The sequence below is a fragment of the Entelurus aequoreus genome, linkage group LG11, assembly GCF_033978785.1.
Source record: "Entelurus aequoreus isolate RoL-2023_Sb linkage group LG11, RoL_Eaeq_v1.1, whole genome shotgun sequence".
In the NCBI taxonomy this organism is placed as follows: domain Eukaryota; kingdom Metazoa; phylum Chordata; class Actinopteri; order Syngnathiformes; family Syngnathidae; genus Entelurus; species Entelurus aequoreus.
In genome coordinates, this window is record NC_084741.1 from 17,962,120 (window position 1) to 17,978,750 (window position 16,631).

The 16,631-nt window shown below is 44.0% G+C and overlaps 1 protein-coding gene across 1 annotated transcript in view; it reads right to left on the minus strand.

Moving 5' to 3' along the window:
- si:dkey-22o22.2 (neural-cadherin) overlaps positions 1 to 16,631 on the minus strand; it is a 367,974-nt gene that overhangs the window by 33,068 nt on the left and 318,275 nt on the right. Inside the window, exons 24-27 of the mRNA XM_062062641.1 lie at positions 11,991 to 12,175; positions 11,642 to 11,865; positions 4,564 to 4,841; positions 4,287 to 4,501 (exon numbers count right to left, since the gene is read on the minus strand). Coding sequence (XP_061918625.1) covers positions 4,287 to 4,501; positions 4,564 to 4,841; positions 11,642 to 11,865; positions 11,991 to 12,175 — 902 coding nt within the window. The remainder of the gene's footprint in view (positions 1 to 4,286; positions 4,502 to 4,563; positions 4,842 to 11,641; positions 11,866 to 11,990; positions 12,176 to 16,631) is intronic.

The window sequence follows — 16,631 nt, forward strand, 5'->3', positions numbered from 1 at the left end:
GGACGTATCTTTTTTCGCTCTGACCGTAACTTAGGTACAAGGGCTCATTGGATTCCACACTTTCTCCTTTTTCTATTGTGGATCACGGATTTGTATTTCAAACCACCTCGGATACTATATCCTCTTGAAAATGAGAGTCGAGAACGCGAAATGGACATTATAAATGATAAATGGGTTGTACTTGTATATCACAGTGACTTTTATCTCCACGATAATACATCGGCGAAGCTCTTTAGCTACGGAGCTAACGTGATAGCATCGGGCTTAAATGCAGATAGAAACAAAAGAAATAAACCCCTGACTGGAAGGATAGACGGAAAATCAACAATACTATTAAACCATGGACATGTAAATACACGGTTAATTCTTTCCAGCCTGGCGAAGCTTAACAATACTGTTGCTAACGACGCCATTGAAGCTAACTTAGCTACGGGACCTCGTCAGAGCTATGATAAAAACATTAGCGCTCCACCTACACCAGCCCTCATCTGCTCATCAACACCTGTGCTCACCTGCGTTCCAGCGATCGACGAAGGACTTCACCCGATCATAGATGCGGTCGGCGGCTAGCATCGGATAGCGCTTCTGCTATCCATCTCAAAGTCCTCCTGGTTGTGTTGCTGTAGTCCGCCGCTAATACACCAATTCCCACCTACAGCTTTCTTCTTTGCAGTGTCCATTGTTCATTAGACAAATTGCAAAAGATTCACCAACACAGATGTCCAGAATACTGTGGAATTTTGCGATGAAATCAGAGCTTTTTGTATTGGATCCAATGGGGTCCGAATACTTCCGTTTCAACCATTGACATCACGCGCATACGTCATCATACATAGACGTTTTCAACCGGAAGTTTCGCGGGAAATTTAAAATTGCACTTTATAAGTTAACCCGCCCGTATTGGCATGTGTTGCAATGTTAAGATTTCATCATTGATATATAAACTATCAGACTGCGTGGTCGGTAGTAGTGGCTTTCAGTAGGCCTTTAAGGCAAATTGAGCCACAATAACTTAACAGCACCGTAGGCTCAGTTGGCAGAGATTACAAAGGAAAATAACAAGTTAGCCTTTACGCAAACCATAAACTGATAGGTGTGGGTTGCACGTGGCTTTGGAGCAATCAAAGCTGCTCACAGGGTCACTAAGGTGAGCACCTTGTTTGACGTGTCAACTTAATGTGTATTATATTTATCCATGAGAGCATTTTTGTTGTAAATTGTGAGGTGTGTCTGTTAAAATCAAGGTTGTTTTTACAAATGATGACAGATGTGAACAAGAGCATGTATTGTCTTTGTGTGATGATGTAAATGAGGTGTGGTTGTATTGTATATTAAGTATGTATCCATGAAAGGGCATTTTATGACTTTTTTCTTAATACTTGTGTATAATTTTATCGTCACCATTTTATTGCATGATTTTTGTATCCCTTTAATTTAGGTAGCCAGGGACTGCAGAGGGAAAGTAGCTATTTAGCTATAATCTGGTACAGAACATATCTGTCTTTGAGCTTAATGTTTCTGTGCGTTGTCCCTTCAAATAAAGACTAAACTAACTAAACTGGGAACACACTGTGCACTTCTGATTGGTGTTTCTATGCATGCGCGTGTGTGTGTGTGCGACTGTGCGTGTCTATGAGGCTGCAGTGCGTTAATAAATGTCCCCACACGATGTACATTTGACAGTGATTCATAGCAAGGACGCTAACATCAGCCTACGGTGACAGCCAAAATATCTACTAAGGTTACTTACCGCGATGTGCTTCCTCAAATTTGATGTTGAGTTCATGTAAGCTCAAGCTTGTTAATCATGTGACCGCCTGGCTCTGTTTGATTGGTGAAACGGAATCAAACGTCACCAGTGACTGTATTTGATTGGTGAAACGCAGGCATGCGATAGATCCTACTTTGAAGGTCTGTCTGACCAACCAAAACAAACAAAGCGTGCATTAACAGATCGATAAAAATCAGTAGCGAGTAGCGAGCTGAATGTAGATAAATGGAGCGGAGTAAAAGTAGCGTTTCTTCTCTATAAATATACTCAAGTAAAAGTAAAAGTATGTTGCATTAAAACTACCGTATTTCCTTGAATTGGCGCAGGGAATATAGTATTCGCACGTTTAGAATTACAGCCGGGTCAAACTCGTTTCGCAAAATAATTAACGCATGCTTGGCCTTATCGCCGGTTCAGGATTAACGCAGGATCAAATTAGTTTCGCAAAATATTAATTTTATTACCGCATGTCTAGAATTTTCGCCGGGTCAAACTCGTTTCGCAAAATATTTAGCATATGTCTAGAACTTCCGCCGGGTCAAACTCGTTACGTCACGAGTGACGATTTACCTATGCTCATTTTCAAAATGGAGGAAGCTGATTTCAGTAGTTTGCAATCGCACAAAGGAAAAAAGATTAAGAGCTATTCAATAGGATTTAAGGTACAAGCTATTGAATACCGGTACGGTATGCTAAAAAGAACAGTAAGCAGCTATGTTTTATTAATATACCGTAGCTGCGTGTGTCAAATATGAGTCATTAAATGACTCCCGCCTCCTGGTGGTAGAGGGCGCTAGTGATCCTTGTTGCGACTACCGGTACTGCAGAAGAAGTGACAACAAGCAGTAACAGATCGTCTTTTTTTTCCTCTCGCCTGAACTTTTAACATGGAGGATTACATACCGGTATCTAAAATAAAACAGTTTTCTAAACTGGACTTTCAATCGAAGCAGGAGGTAATAATTAAAGGAATATCTCCATCGAGACAGAGAGACTTTTAAAACTGAAGAAAGAAAATAAGGAAGACTTCTATAAACAAGTTATCGATGCTTTTGGTCAGAAGGAGCTGCAAATGGACTCCATTTATAAGTACAGGTAAGACCATAATAACGTTTTTTTTTAATTAAATGTGCTTTTCATGATGGTACCGGTATGCTTACATCACACTCAAAGCGCACGCCTAAATTTACCGCATTCCTTTTGGTAAACGCCGGAGTGAGAAGAGGTTTTAAAATAATTAGCGCATGCATGGCCATCCCGCAGGCTTCTGGTAAACGCCGGAGTGACAGGAGGTTTTAAATTAATTAGCGCCCCTGCGGCTATTCAAGGAAATACGGTACTCTTAGAAGTACAATTTATCCCAAAAGTTACTCAAGTAGATGTAACGGAGTAAATGTAGCGCGTTACTACCCACCTCTGACCGTAACACAACATAAACACAACAGAACAAATACCCAGAAACCCTTGCAGCACTAACTCTTCCGGGACGCTACAATATACACCCCCCCCCCAACTCAACCTCGCCCACCTCAACCTTCTCATGCTCTCTCAGGGGGAGCATGTCCCAAATTCCAAGCTGCTGTTTTGAGGCATGTTAAAAAAAAAAAAAGCACTTTGTGACTTCAATAATAAATATGGCAGTGCCATGTTGGCATTTTTTTTTCCATAACTTGAGTTGATTTATTTTGGAAAACCTTGTTACATTGTTTAATGCATCCAGCGGGGCATCACAACAAAATGAGGCATAGCAATGTGTTAATTCCACAACTGTATATATCGGTATCGGTTGATATCGGAATCGGTAATTAAGAGTTGGACAATATCGGAATATCGGCAAAAAAGCCATTATCGGACATCTCTACTTGTGAGTGTTGATGACACAGCTGATATTCTAGTTTGAAGCATGTTTTACTCAATATAGTTCATAATATCTCAGCAACAAGCTGTAATATCTTACTGAGATCATTTAGGACCAAAACCCTTAAAACAAGTAAAACACTGTGGAAGGGGGCGTGGCTTGCGGACCTGCAGCTAAGCGGGGTGTGCCAGGACCGGCTTCGAGATCAGCGACAGGTGCTTAGATGGCCCAGCTGGGCGTGCTTACCTAATCACCTGTCGCTCTGTTAAAGGGAGCAGCCGGGAAGGAGAGGGGAGTTGGTGGTGGACGACACACTGGAGAGAAACCATTCGTGTGCTCAATTGGTAGAAAAGACAACTGCTGAAAAGCACCCCAAAAGACTTTGCACGTTTTATTGTAAAATAAAACACTATTGTAAACCTGGAAGAGCCTGGCATGTCGATGATTGGTGGTCCGAAGAACCCGGAAGCGCAATGCTTCCACAAACTAACATAAAATCTGCTTAGTGAGAAGAATTATCTTATCAGACAGAAAATAAGCAAATATCACCCTTATTTGAGATATTCAATCTTACTTAGATTTCAGTTTCTCTGTGTTTGGGAGTGGCTGAAATAAGGAGTGTCAAAGAAAGAGGAAGTGGTGTGTTTCTGGACTCACCGATGGAAAGGAAGTCGTCGGGCTCGCCGGGCTGAGCGGTGCCGAGTGGCCCGTCGTAAAGAAGCAGCCCGTCGGGTGACTCTGTGAGGAACTCCAGAGAGATGTGGCTCTGGAAGCACGGCCTGAGGGGAGGGAACCACGCATAGCCCCGCCCACCAAAGCTGTGTTTGGTCTGCTGGCACTCGGGCCCGTTGAACATCGGCGGACACTTACAGCTGACAAACGGACATCGCGTTTCAGCACCGGATCGCTTTTCAAAACGAGCACTCCCACCGACCTGTATCCTAGTGGTCCATCCTGGCACGTGCCGCCGTTGAGGCAGGGGTTAGTCGAGTAGGCGGAGCAAAGCAGGTGGGTCGCCTCTCGACCCCGACAGCCGCAACGCGCCGACGTTCTGGCCGGCAGGGAAACCAGAGAGACGTTACCCGAGCTGAGAGGCGCCGGGGTCTGACCGAACGACACTTCGGTGGTGCAGCCGCCGGCGTGGCCGCAGTCCGTGTGGGGACAGTCGTCAACGCCCACCTGGGAGATGGACACGCCCAATATGGCTTCCAGCTGGAGGGGGGGAAAGAGACACAAAGCAAGGACAAGATTAGAGACGGGTAGAGAATCCAGTACTTTGTTTTGGCATCAAAAAAAATCCCACCGAGCACTGATTCACGTGAAATCCAATGATGCAATTGTTAGAATAATTTTATCTACCGGTAAGTTATCACAAATGAGTTCCCAGCGAGAAGAACAAAAGCTGCCTTTGAACCTACCAAGAAGGCTTGTAAAACTCCACTGTGTAGGATGAAAAGCAACATGAAGGTGTTTCTGTTTCTTTCATGTATTGTAATCAACAGAAAGATATTGTTTTAACCCAAGAACTACAAAGCGGAGAGAAGGCAGGATCTGCCCAAGTTCCAGACGACCTCTTTTTTTAACTGTTTTATGAACCTCTTTTTGAACTCTTTTACGACCTCTTTTTGAACTGTTTTACGAACCTCTTTTTGAACTTTTTTACGACCTCTTTTTTGAACCGACCTTTTCTGTGAACTGTTTACGACCCTCGTCCCTTAGAAACAGCTGTGGCCATGTGGTCAGGGAAGGTCCAAATAAAAGAAGGAGGCGTGCAATCAGCGTGCTGGAGACTGTACAAGAGTACGGACCAGACACTTCTCCTCAAATTGAGCCAAATGTAATTCTGTCTCTGTTTGATTCTTTGCTTCTTGTCTTGTTTAAAGGCCTACTGAAACCCACTACCACCGACCACGCAGTCTGATAGTTTGTATATCAATGATGAAATCTTAACATTGCAACACATGCCAATACGGCTGGGTTAACTTATAAAGTGCAATTTTAAATTTCCCGGGAAATATCCGGCTGAAAACGTCTCGGTATGATGACGTTTGCATGTGACGTCACGGATTGTAGCAGACATTTTGGAACAGCACCGTGGCCAGCTTAAGTCGTCTGTTTTCATTGCAAAATTCCACAGTATTCTGGACATCTGTATTGGTTAATCTTTTGCAATTTGTTTACTGAACAATGAAGACAGCAAAGAAGAAAGCTGTAGGTGGGATCGGTGTATTAGCGGCTGGCTACAGCAACAACGCCGTCCGCCGCCGCGCCGCTGTCCTCACTGGTGTCTGGGTTGACTTCCTCCGTCTGCGGGCCGCCGACCGCACCGATGATCGTGGTGAAGTCCTCCGTTGCGCCGTCGATCGCTGGAACGCAGGTGAGCACGGGTGGTGATGAGCAGATGAGGGCTGGCGTAGGTGGAGAGCTAATGTTTTTAGCATAGCTCTGTCGAGGTTCCGTAGCTAAGTTAGCTTCAATGGTGTCGTTAGCAACAGCATTGCTAGGCGGGACAGCATTAACCGTGTGGTTACAGGTCCAGGGTTTGGTTCGGTGTCTCCTGATAGTAGAAGTAATAGTAGTATTGTTGATCTTCTGTCTATCCTTCCAGTCAGGGGCTTATTTCTTCTGTTTCGATCTGCAGTTAAGCACGATGCTATCACGTTAGCTCCGTAGCTAAAGTGCTTCGCTGATGTATTGTCGTGGAGATAAAAGTCACTGTGAATGTCCATTTCGCGTTCTCGACTCTCATTTTCAAGAGGATATAGTATCCGAGGTGGTTTAAAATACAAATCCGTGATCCACAATAGAAAAAGGAGAAAGTGTGGAATCCAATGAGCCCTTGTACCTAAGTTACGTCCTGCACTGCACTCTAATTCTTCACTCTCACTTTCCTCATCCACGAATCTTTCATCCTCGCTCAAATTAATGGGGTAATCGTCGCTTTCTCGGTCCGAATCGCTCTCGCTGCTGGTGGGAATGATTGTAAACAATGTGCAGATGTGAGGCGCTCCACAACCTGTGACGTCACGCTACTTCCGGTACAGGCAAGGCTTTTTTTTATCAGCGACCAAAAGTTGCGAACTTTATCGTCGATGTTCTCTACTAAATCCTTTCAGCAAAAATATGGCAATATCGCGAAATGATCAAGTATGACACATAGAATGGACCTGCTATCCCCGTTTAAATAAAAAAAAATCATTTCAGTAGGCCTTTAATAGATGTCATCAGTGTTAGAACCTGACAGCCATGTACATCACCGTTTGCTGGTATGTGCACTTTGGCACTTGGCGATCACTCCAGCAGCACTGAGAGCGGACTCAGCCAAACTACCTCTCGGTAATGTTGCAATTTTCAACGTCCCCCCCAAAGTAAGTAAAGGAAGGCTCTACTTTGAAAAAAAAATGCGCTAGCTTGATGCTAATATACACTGTCTTTGCTATTGACATGCTACCGATTAACATTAGCGATTTGACATGGCGATTCCAACAGCTCCAAATGTTTTAATGACAACTACAACAAAGATGCACGTTACTTGCTTTTTTTTGTTGTGACTTTTTATTTTGTATTTTTTTGCATCTGATCAAGCCCTGTGACTTTCTTCTTCTTTTTTAAGTGTGAACGGTGGAGAGGTCCTCGGGAGGTGATCTTGCGATCACTTCCCGAGGATCCTTGATGCCGACGAATATTCATCAATCATGCTATGGTCTGGATAGCCTGCTGATCCTGAGCCAGAGCGGGATGGATGGATATATATATATATATACAATATCTGGGTATTTTTTCTAATAATGTCTATACTGTAAACTATAGATGTCCGATAATATCGGACTGTCGATGTTATCGGCCGATAAATGCTTTAAAATGTAATATCGGAAATGATCGGTATCGGTTTCAAAAAGTAAAATGTATGACTTTTTAAAACGCCGCTGTGTGCACGGAAGTAGGGAGAAGTACAGAGCGCCAATTAACCTTAAAGGCACTGCCTTTGCGTGGCGGCCCAATCACATGATATCCACGGCTTTTCACACACACAAGTGAATGCAAAGCACACTTGGTCAACAGCCATACAGGTCACACTGAGGGTGACCGTATAAACAACTTTAACACTGTTACAAATATGCGCCACACTGTGAACCCACACCAAACAAGAATGACAAACACATTTCGGGAGAACATCCGCACCGTAACACAACATAAACACAACAAAACAAATACCCAGAACCCCTTGCAGCACTAACTCTTCCGGGACGCTACAATATACACCCCCCGCTAACCCCTACAAACCCCGCCCACCGCAACCTCCTCATGCTCTCTCAGGGAGAGCATATCCCAAATTCCAAGCTGCTGTTTTGAGGCATGTTAAAGAAAAATAATGCACTTAGTGACTTCGATAATAAATATGGCAGTGCCATGTTGGCATTCTTTTCCATACCTTCAGTTGATTTATTTTGGAAAGCCTTGTTACATTGTTTAATGCATCCAGCGGGGCATCACAACAAAATTAGGCATAATATTGTGTTAATTCCACGACTGTATATATCGGTATCGGTTGATATCGGAATCTGTAATTAAGAGTTGGACAAAATTGGATTATCGGACATCTCTAAAAATTTCGGCGGAAATTTTCGAGTTCATACTGTACTTACGCAGCTCAATAGGCTGTTAGAAAAAAAAAAAAAAAAGCTATTGGACTTTTGTCCTTTTGTGCAAAATAAAATGGGCATATTTTTAATGTAAGAAAGGACAGTCAAAATAGCAGCGATAACAACAAACGTTAAAACAACAAAACTAACTTGCTAGAAACGAAACAAGCATTTTGTGACGATATGTTTCAAAAGCTGCACATTGAATTATTATTGATTACTGATTAACTCTTTGCATTTTTAGCACTGTTATAGACTATATGCATATAATTGTATCATTGATTACTTCTTAACATTTTAGGTATCTAATAGATTGTAAGTTTAATCGTATTATATGTGTGCGATTGAGTTTCTTATTGTGCCTTTCTTCATTGCATTGCAAATTGACCCTGCTTTAAAAAATACTTGAAGTGAAGTGAATTATATTTATATAGCGCTTTTCTCTAGTGACTCAAAGCGCTTTACATTGTATATCTAAGTTACATTTTTAAACCAGTGTGGGTGGCACTGGGAGCAGGTGGGTAAAGTGTCTTGCCCACACAGGCCAGTGACTAGGATGGCAGAAGCGGGGATCGAACCTGGAACCCTCAAGTTGCTGGCACGGCCACTCTACCAACCGAGCTATACCGAAATACTAAATGAAATGATTTAGACGAAGTGTAGCTGGCGGACTTTGGCTAAAATGATATTTCAATCATTTATTTAGCGAGTAAGGTACACAAGCTAACAATCTGAACGAGTTGAGACCGTATCTTCCTGATGTCCGACATTCCTCCGCTTTTTATGTTCCCGTATCGCAGATATAATGTCATAAAAAGCAAGAACTGCTTTGCAAAACGAGCAAGGCGTTCATATTTTCAACAGAAAATAGGAGGAATTATTCCCAGACTTAACACCCGCGATGTTGATGCGAGTGGCGGTGTCGACTCGCGCCCTCCGAGTGATGACGTCTCGACGATTTCGACAGATTTACATTATTTTCAATTGAATAGACTGCAAAGACAAGATATTTAATGTTCGAACCCATGATTGGGTATAAAAGCAGCTTCCATGAAATGCTCAGTCATTCACAAACAAGGATGGGGCGAGGGTCACAACAAATGCGTGAGCAAATTGTCAATTTCTCAACCAGCTATTGCAAGGAATTTAGGGATTTCACCATCTACGGTCCGTAATATCATCAAAAGGTTCAGAGAATCTGGAGAAATCACTGCACGTAAGCAGCAAGGCTGAAAACCAACATTGAACGCCTGTGACCTTTGATCCCTCTGGCGGTACTGCATCAAAAAGCGACGTCAGCGTGTAAAGGATATCACCGCATGGGCTCAGGAACACTTCAGAAAACCACTGTCAGTAACTACAGTTGGTCGCTACATCTGCAAGTGCAAGTTAAAACTCTACTATGCAAAGCGAACGCCATTTATCAACAACACCCAGAAACGCCGCCGGCTTCGCTGGGCCCAAGCTCACCTAAGACGGACTGATGCAAAGTGGAAAAGTGTCCTGCGGTCTGACGAGTCCACATTTCAAATTTTTTTGGAAACTGTGGACGTCGAACCGTCCGGATCGTTATAGGCGCAAAGTGGAAAAGCCAGCATCTGTGATGGTATGGGGGTGTATTAGTGCCCAAGACATGAGTAACTTACACATCTGTGAAGGCACTATTAAGGCTGAAAGGTACATACAGGTTTTGGAGCAACATATGTTGCCATTAAAGTAACGTTATCATGGACGCCCCTGCTTATTTCAGCAAGACAATGCCAAGCCACGTGTTACAACAGCGTGGCTTCATAGTAAAAGAGTGCGGGTACTAGACTGGCCTGCCTGTAGTCCAGACCTGTCTCCCATTGAAAATGTGTGGCGCATTATGAAGCCTAAAATACCACAACGGAGACCACCGGACTGTTGAACAACTTAAGCCAGGGGTCGGCAACCCGCGGCTCTAGAGCCGCATGCGGCACTTTAGCGCCGCCCTAGTGGCTCTCAGGAGCTTTTTTAAAAATGTATGAAAAATGGAAAAAGATGAGGAAAAAAAAAAAGTTTTTGTTTTAATATGTTTTAACATGACGCAAAACTCCCTAATTGTTATAAAGCACACTGTTTATATTAAACATGCTTCACTGATTCGAGTATTTGGCGAGCGCCGTTTTGTCCTACTCATTTTGGCGGTCCGTGAACTCACCGTAGTTTGTTTACAAGTATAACTTTCTCCGACTTTCTAGGACGTGTTTTATGCCACTTCTTTTTCCGTCTCACTCTGTCCACCAAACCTTTAACGTTGTGCGTGAAGGCACAAAGGTGAGTTTTGTTGATGTTATTGACTTGTGTGGAGTGCTAATCAGACATATTTGGTCAGTGCATGACTGCAAGCTAATCGATGCTAACATGCTATTTAGGCTAGCTATATGTACATATTGCAGCAGTATGCCTCATTTGTAGCTATATTTGAGGTCATTTAGTTTCCTTTAAGTCATCTTAATTCAATTTATATCTCATGACACTATCTGTATGTAATATGGCTTTTAATTTTTTGCGGCTCCAGACAGATTTGTTTTTGTATTTTTGGTCCAATATGGCTCTTTCAACATTTTGGGTTGCCGACCCCTGACTTAAGCTGTACATCAAGCAAGAATGGGAAAGAATTCCACCTGAAAAGCTTAAAAAATTTGGTCTCCTCAGTTCCCAAACCTTTACTGAGTGTTGTTAAAAGGAAAGGCCATGTAACACAGTGGTAAAAATGCCCCTGTGACAACTTTTTTGCAATGTGTTGCTGCCAATAAATTCTAAGTTAATGATTATTTGCACAAAAAAAAACAAAGTTTGTCAGTGTAAACATTAAATATCTTGTCTTTGCAGTCTATTCAATTGAATATAACTTGAAAAGGATTTGCAAATCATTGTATTCTGTTTTTATTTACCATTTACACAACGTGCCAACTTCACTGGTTTTGTGTTTTGTCATTTCTTACCCGTGTTTGTGCATTTATGTGTGAATGTATGTACTGTGTATGTACATGTATGTTTATTTATGTACAGCATATGATTGCATGTCATTATGAGTCAGGGTCAAGCAACAAGCTGCTTTCAGGCTTTGAAAGGATCTCAAGTATTCATGTGTGTGTGTGTGTGTGTGTGTGTGTGTGTGTGTGTGTGTGTGTGTGTGTGTGTGTGTGTGTGTGTGTGTGGTGACAAGAACATGCACTTACGGTCCTCACTTAAAAGTCCAACTGCTGTGTGTGTGTGAGGGTTAAATGCTTGACATTGCGTTAAGTGTTTCTAAAGTGCAATGCTCGTGTGTTGTGTTGACATCCTTGCATGACGTCTCTGGACGTGTCAAAGCACAGGTGTTCACGTGCGCCTCGTCCTCACCTGGGCTTTGTTGGCCGCCACGTAGCCGTGCAGCTTCTCGGCCTTGTAGTACGGCGAGCCGTGGGCGGCGAACCACACGCTCAGCTCCCGTCCCCGCTCGCGGGCGGAGAAGACGTGCACGTTCTCCGCCGCCGTCCCCAGGAGGCGCGCCAGCGTCCGACCCAGACGTGAGAAGCGACTCTCCTCCCCTCCTGGAGCGGCGAAGAAGTCCTCCAGCGTCACGTCTGTCGGAGGAGAGCGGTAAGAACGCGCACCTTCTTTCCCGTCATACCTCGCTGTCGGCCGCTGAAGCCGACAGACATCTAGTCGAGGATGTGACAGTGTTACCATGGCTACCTCGTCGACTTACTGCGGAGGCGGACGGAGGCAGCGTTGTCCAAAGCGTCCTGCGGCAGCTCCACCACGTCCACCTGCGCCGTGGATGTGACGTCCGGCCAGGCGGGGTCGGACACGCGCACCTGGAGGCGGTACGAGCCCGGCGGCGCCCCCTCCCTGATGCTCAGCTGACCGGAGCTGTGGTTGAGACCGAACAACCTGCAAGTACACGACCTTTAATTAGCTGGCAGACTAAGCTGTGACAGTTCTCCTTTTAAAAAGTACAAAAAAACTACACTATTACTGTTGTTATTTATTACTCCGGTACTCTTGTCTTCTTCTGTATATTGTACAGTATTTTATATTTGTATAGTGTTTTGTATATTGTACAGTATTTTGTATTTGTATAGTGTTTTGTTTATTGTACAGTATTTTGTATTTGTATAGTGTTTTGTAGATTGTACAGGATTGCTTATTATTTTTTATTGTATAGTAGTTTGTTTATTTCAATTCTTAGTTTTTTTCTTTATTACCTCTTTTATAATTTATTTTTACCCCATATTTGTTCCCATTACCGTACCTTAAAGGCCTACTGAAATTACATTTTTTTATTTAAACGGGGATAGCAGATCCATTCTTTGTGTCATATTTGATCATTTCGCGATATTGCCATATTTTTGCTGAAAGGATTTAGAATAGAACAACGTCGATAAATTTCGCAACTTTTGGTCTCTGATAAAAAAAAGCCTTGCCCCTACCGGAAGTAGCGTGACGTTGTCAGTTGTTCACTTCCTCATATTTTCCTATTGTTTTCAACGCAGCTAGAGCTATTCGGACCGAGAAAGCGACGATTACCCCATTAATTTGAGCGAGGATGAAAGATTCGTGGATGAGGAACGTTAGAGTGACGGACTAGAATGCAGTGAAATACATATCTTTTTTCGCTCTGACCGTAACTTATGTACAAGCTGGCTCATTGGATTCCACACTCTCTCCTTTTTCTATTGTGGATCACGGATTTGTATTTTAAACCACCTCGGATACTATATCCTCTTGAAAATGAGAGTCTAGAACGCGAAATGGACATTCACAGTGACTTTTATCTCCACGACAATACATCGACGAAGCTCTTTAGCATGAGCTGACGTGATAGCATCTGTCTCAAATGCAGATAGAAACAAAATAAATAAATCCCTGACTGGAAGGATAGACAGAAGATCAACAATACTATTAAACCATGGACATGTAACTACACGGTTAATAATTCTCAGCCTGGCAAAGCTCAACAATGCTGTTGCTAACGATGCTAAGTCTAACTTAGCAACTTAGCAACCGGACCTCACAGAGCTATGATAAAAACATTAGCGCTCCACCTACGCCAGCCAGCCCTCATCTGCTCATCAACACCCGTGCTCACCTGCGTTCCAGCGATCGACGGCGCGACGATGGACTTCACCCCAACACAGATGTGGTTGGAGGCTAGCATCGGCTGGCGCGTCTGCTATCCAAGTAAGTCCTTCTTGTTGTGTTGCTACAGCCAGCCGCTAATACACTGATCCCACCTACAACTTTCTTCTTTGCAATCTCCATTGTTCATTAAACAAATTGCAAAAGATTCACCAACACAGATGTCCAGAATACTGTGGAATTATGAAATGAAAACAGAGCTTTTTTGTATTGTATTCAATGGGGAAGCCATACCTCTGATCCCCTGGCTACGTCACGCGCATACGTCATCCTCCAAAGGCTTTTTCAACCGGAAGTTTAGCGGGAAATTTAAAATTGCACTTTATAAGTTAACCCGGCCGTATTGGCATGTGTTGCAATGTTAAGATTTCATCATTGATATATAAACTATCAGACTGCGTGGTCGGTAGTAGTGGCTTTCAGTAGGCCTTTAAGTTGGAGTCCTTAATCTCGTTATACGCAAATATAATGACAATAAAGTCCATTCTATTCTATTCTTCTATTCTAGTTTTCTCCCACTGGCAACAAACCAATCAGCGTTCCCCATTTATTTATCAACATAGGGCTGTGAGTCTTAGGACATCACACGTTTCGATTCGATTCTTGGTGTTAACGATTCGATTCAAAATCAATTTTAGAACATTTTTTTTTGTTGAATAAAATTCTACCCAAACATTTAATAAAGTCAAACACAAATAAGGCAACAAGAGAAGTATCCAACACTTCTCTTTTCTAAAGTAAATCTGTACCAAAAAGTAATATTACAAATAATGATAGGTATAAATTAGAGATGTCCGATAATGACAGCCCTTTGAGACACTTGTGATTTAGGGCTATATAAATAAAAATTGATTGATTGATTGATTGAAGACCCACTTTTATTCTCTGGCTTTTAACACTGCGTGAGTTGTGTGGTCCTCTGTGTTTTTAAATTTAGATTTGTATTCATTGTTTTTAATCATATTTATTTTTATATCGTTTTTATATTTATTTATTTTTCAATCAATCAATCATCCATCCATCCATCCATCTTCAACCGCTTATCCGGAATCGGGTCGCGGGGACAGCAGCTCCAGCAAAGACCCCCAGACTTCCCTCTCCAGAGCAACATTTGCGACTTCCTCCTGGGGAATCCCAAAGCGTTCCCAGGCCAGAGAGGAGATGTAATCCCCCCATCTGGTCCTTGGCCTGCCGGGGGGCCTCCTCCCAGTGGGACGTGCAACCAGGACCTCCCTAGGGAGACGCTCGTGAGGCATCCGCACGAGATGCCCGAACCACCTAAGCTGGCTCCTTTCCAAGCGAAGGAGCAGCGGCTCTACTCCGAGTCTCTCTCGGGTGACTGCACTTCTCACCCTATCTCTAAGGGAGATGCCAGCCACCCTTCTGAGGAAACTCATTTCGGCCGCTTGTATCCGCGATCTTATTCTTTCGGTCATTACCCACACTTCATGACCATAGGTGAGAGTAGGAATGTAGATAGCTCGGTAGACCGAGAGCTTTGCCTTCTGGCTCAGCTCCCGTTTCGTCACAACAGTGCGGCAGAGAGACTGCAATACTGCCCCAGCTGCTCCGATTCTCCGGCTGATTTCCTTCTCCATCTTTCCCTCACTCGTGAACAAGACCCCGAGATACTTAAACTCCTCCACCTGGGACAGAGTCCTGTCCCCTACCCGGACTGTACAAACCATCGGTTTCCTGCTGAGAACCATGGCCTCAGATTTGGAGATGCTAATCCTCATTCCAGCCGCTGAACACTCGGCTGCGAACCGATCCAGTGAGAGCTGAAGGTCACGAACCGAAGGTGCCATCAGGACCACATCATCTGCAAACAGCAGTGACGCAACCTTTAGCCCCCCGAGACGTATACCCTCTCCGCCATGGCCACGACTCCGCCTAGAAATCCTGTCCATGAAAATCACAAACAGGATAGGTGACAGAGCGCAGCCCTGGCGGAGACCAACCCCCACTGGAAACGGATCCGACTTGCATCCAAGCACCCGGACACAACTCTCGCTTTGGTTGTACAGAGATTGGATGGCCCTCAGCAGGGTTCCCCTCACTCCGTACTCCCTCAGCACCTCCCACAAGATCTCCCGAGGGACGCGGTCATACGCCTTCTCCAAATCCACAAAACACATGTAGACTGGATAGGCATACTCCCAGGCCCTCTCCAGGATTCCCGCAAGCGTGAAGAGTTGGTCAGTTGTTCCACGACCAGGACGGAATCCACATTGCTCCTCTTGAATCTGAGGTTCGACTATCGGCCGGACCCTCCTTTCCAGTACCTTGGCGTAAACTTTCCCAGGGAGGCTGAGTAGTGTGATACCCCTGTAATTAGCACACACCCTCTGGTCCCCCTTTTTGAAAAGGGGAACCACCACCCCAGTCTGCCACTCCCTCGGCACTGTCCCAGACTTCCACGCAATGTTGAAAAGGCGTATCAACCAAGACAGCCCATCAACACCCAGAGCCTTCAGCATTTCTGGACGGATCTCGTCAACCCCCGGAGCTTTGCCACTGTGGAGTGGCATCAATCAATCAATCAATGTTTATTTACATTATATTATATTTTTGTTTTTATTCAGTCATTGGTGGAGCTAAGGATAATATTTGAATATTGTTTTTAATATTGTTGTGCAGCACTTTGGAACCATTTTTGGTTGTTTAAATGTGCTATATAAATAAAGTGTATTGGATTGGATTGAAGGACTTGGGCAAGCTGTGGCACCTTGCCCAGAAGTACTGTAGCTTTATAAAATACTAAAGTCTCTCAGATTTTTATTTTTAATTTTTTTTGTAAAAAGTGCAACATTTGTGTGGGTTATATAGCGAGGCGAGTCTGGAGTGACTTATGAAAGGCCTTTCCAGAGAAGAAGATCAGAGCAGATGTGGTCTACGGTCCAACACGGGGGTATGGGATCTTGATGTGGAAAGCTTGGCAACGCGGCCCCGGATACAAACTTGGACGCGCGCCATCAGGCTCATGTAGCGTTAAACATCCGCACGCCGCCGCGCCCTTCAGAGCGCTCACCAGATGGACTCATTAGCTGCGACTGAAACGCGGCCAAAATGTGTCCGCCGCGGTCCGACCGCCGTCTCCGCATTTACACTTAAAAGACTTCACATGCGGGGAAAGCGTGTCCACCCGCGGCGTTTCCATGGAGACCGACATGGTCATACGTGCAGCAAGCACAGTGGAACCTCGATT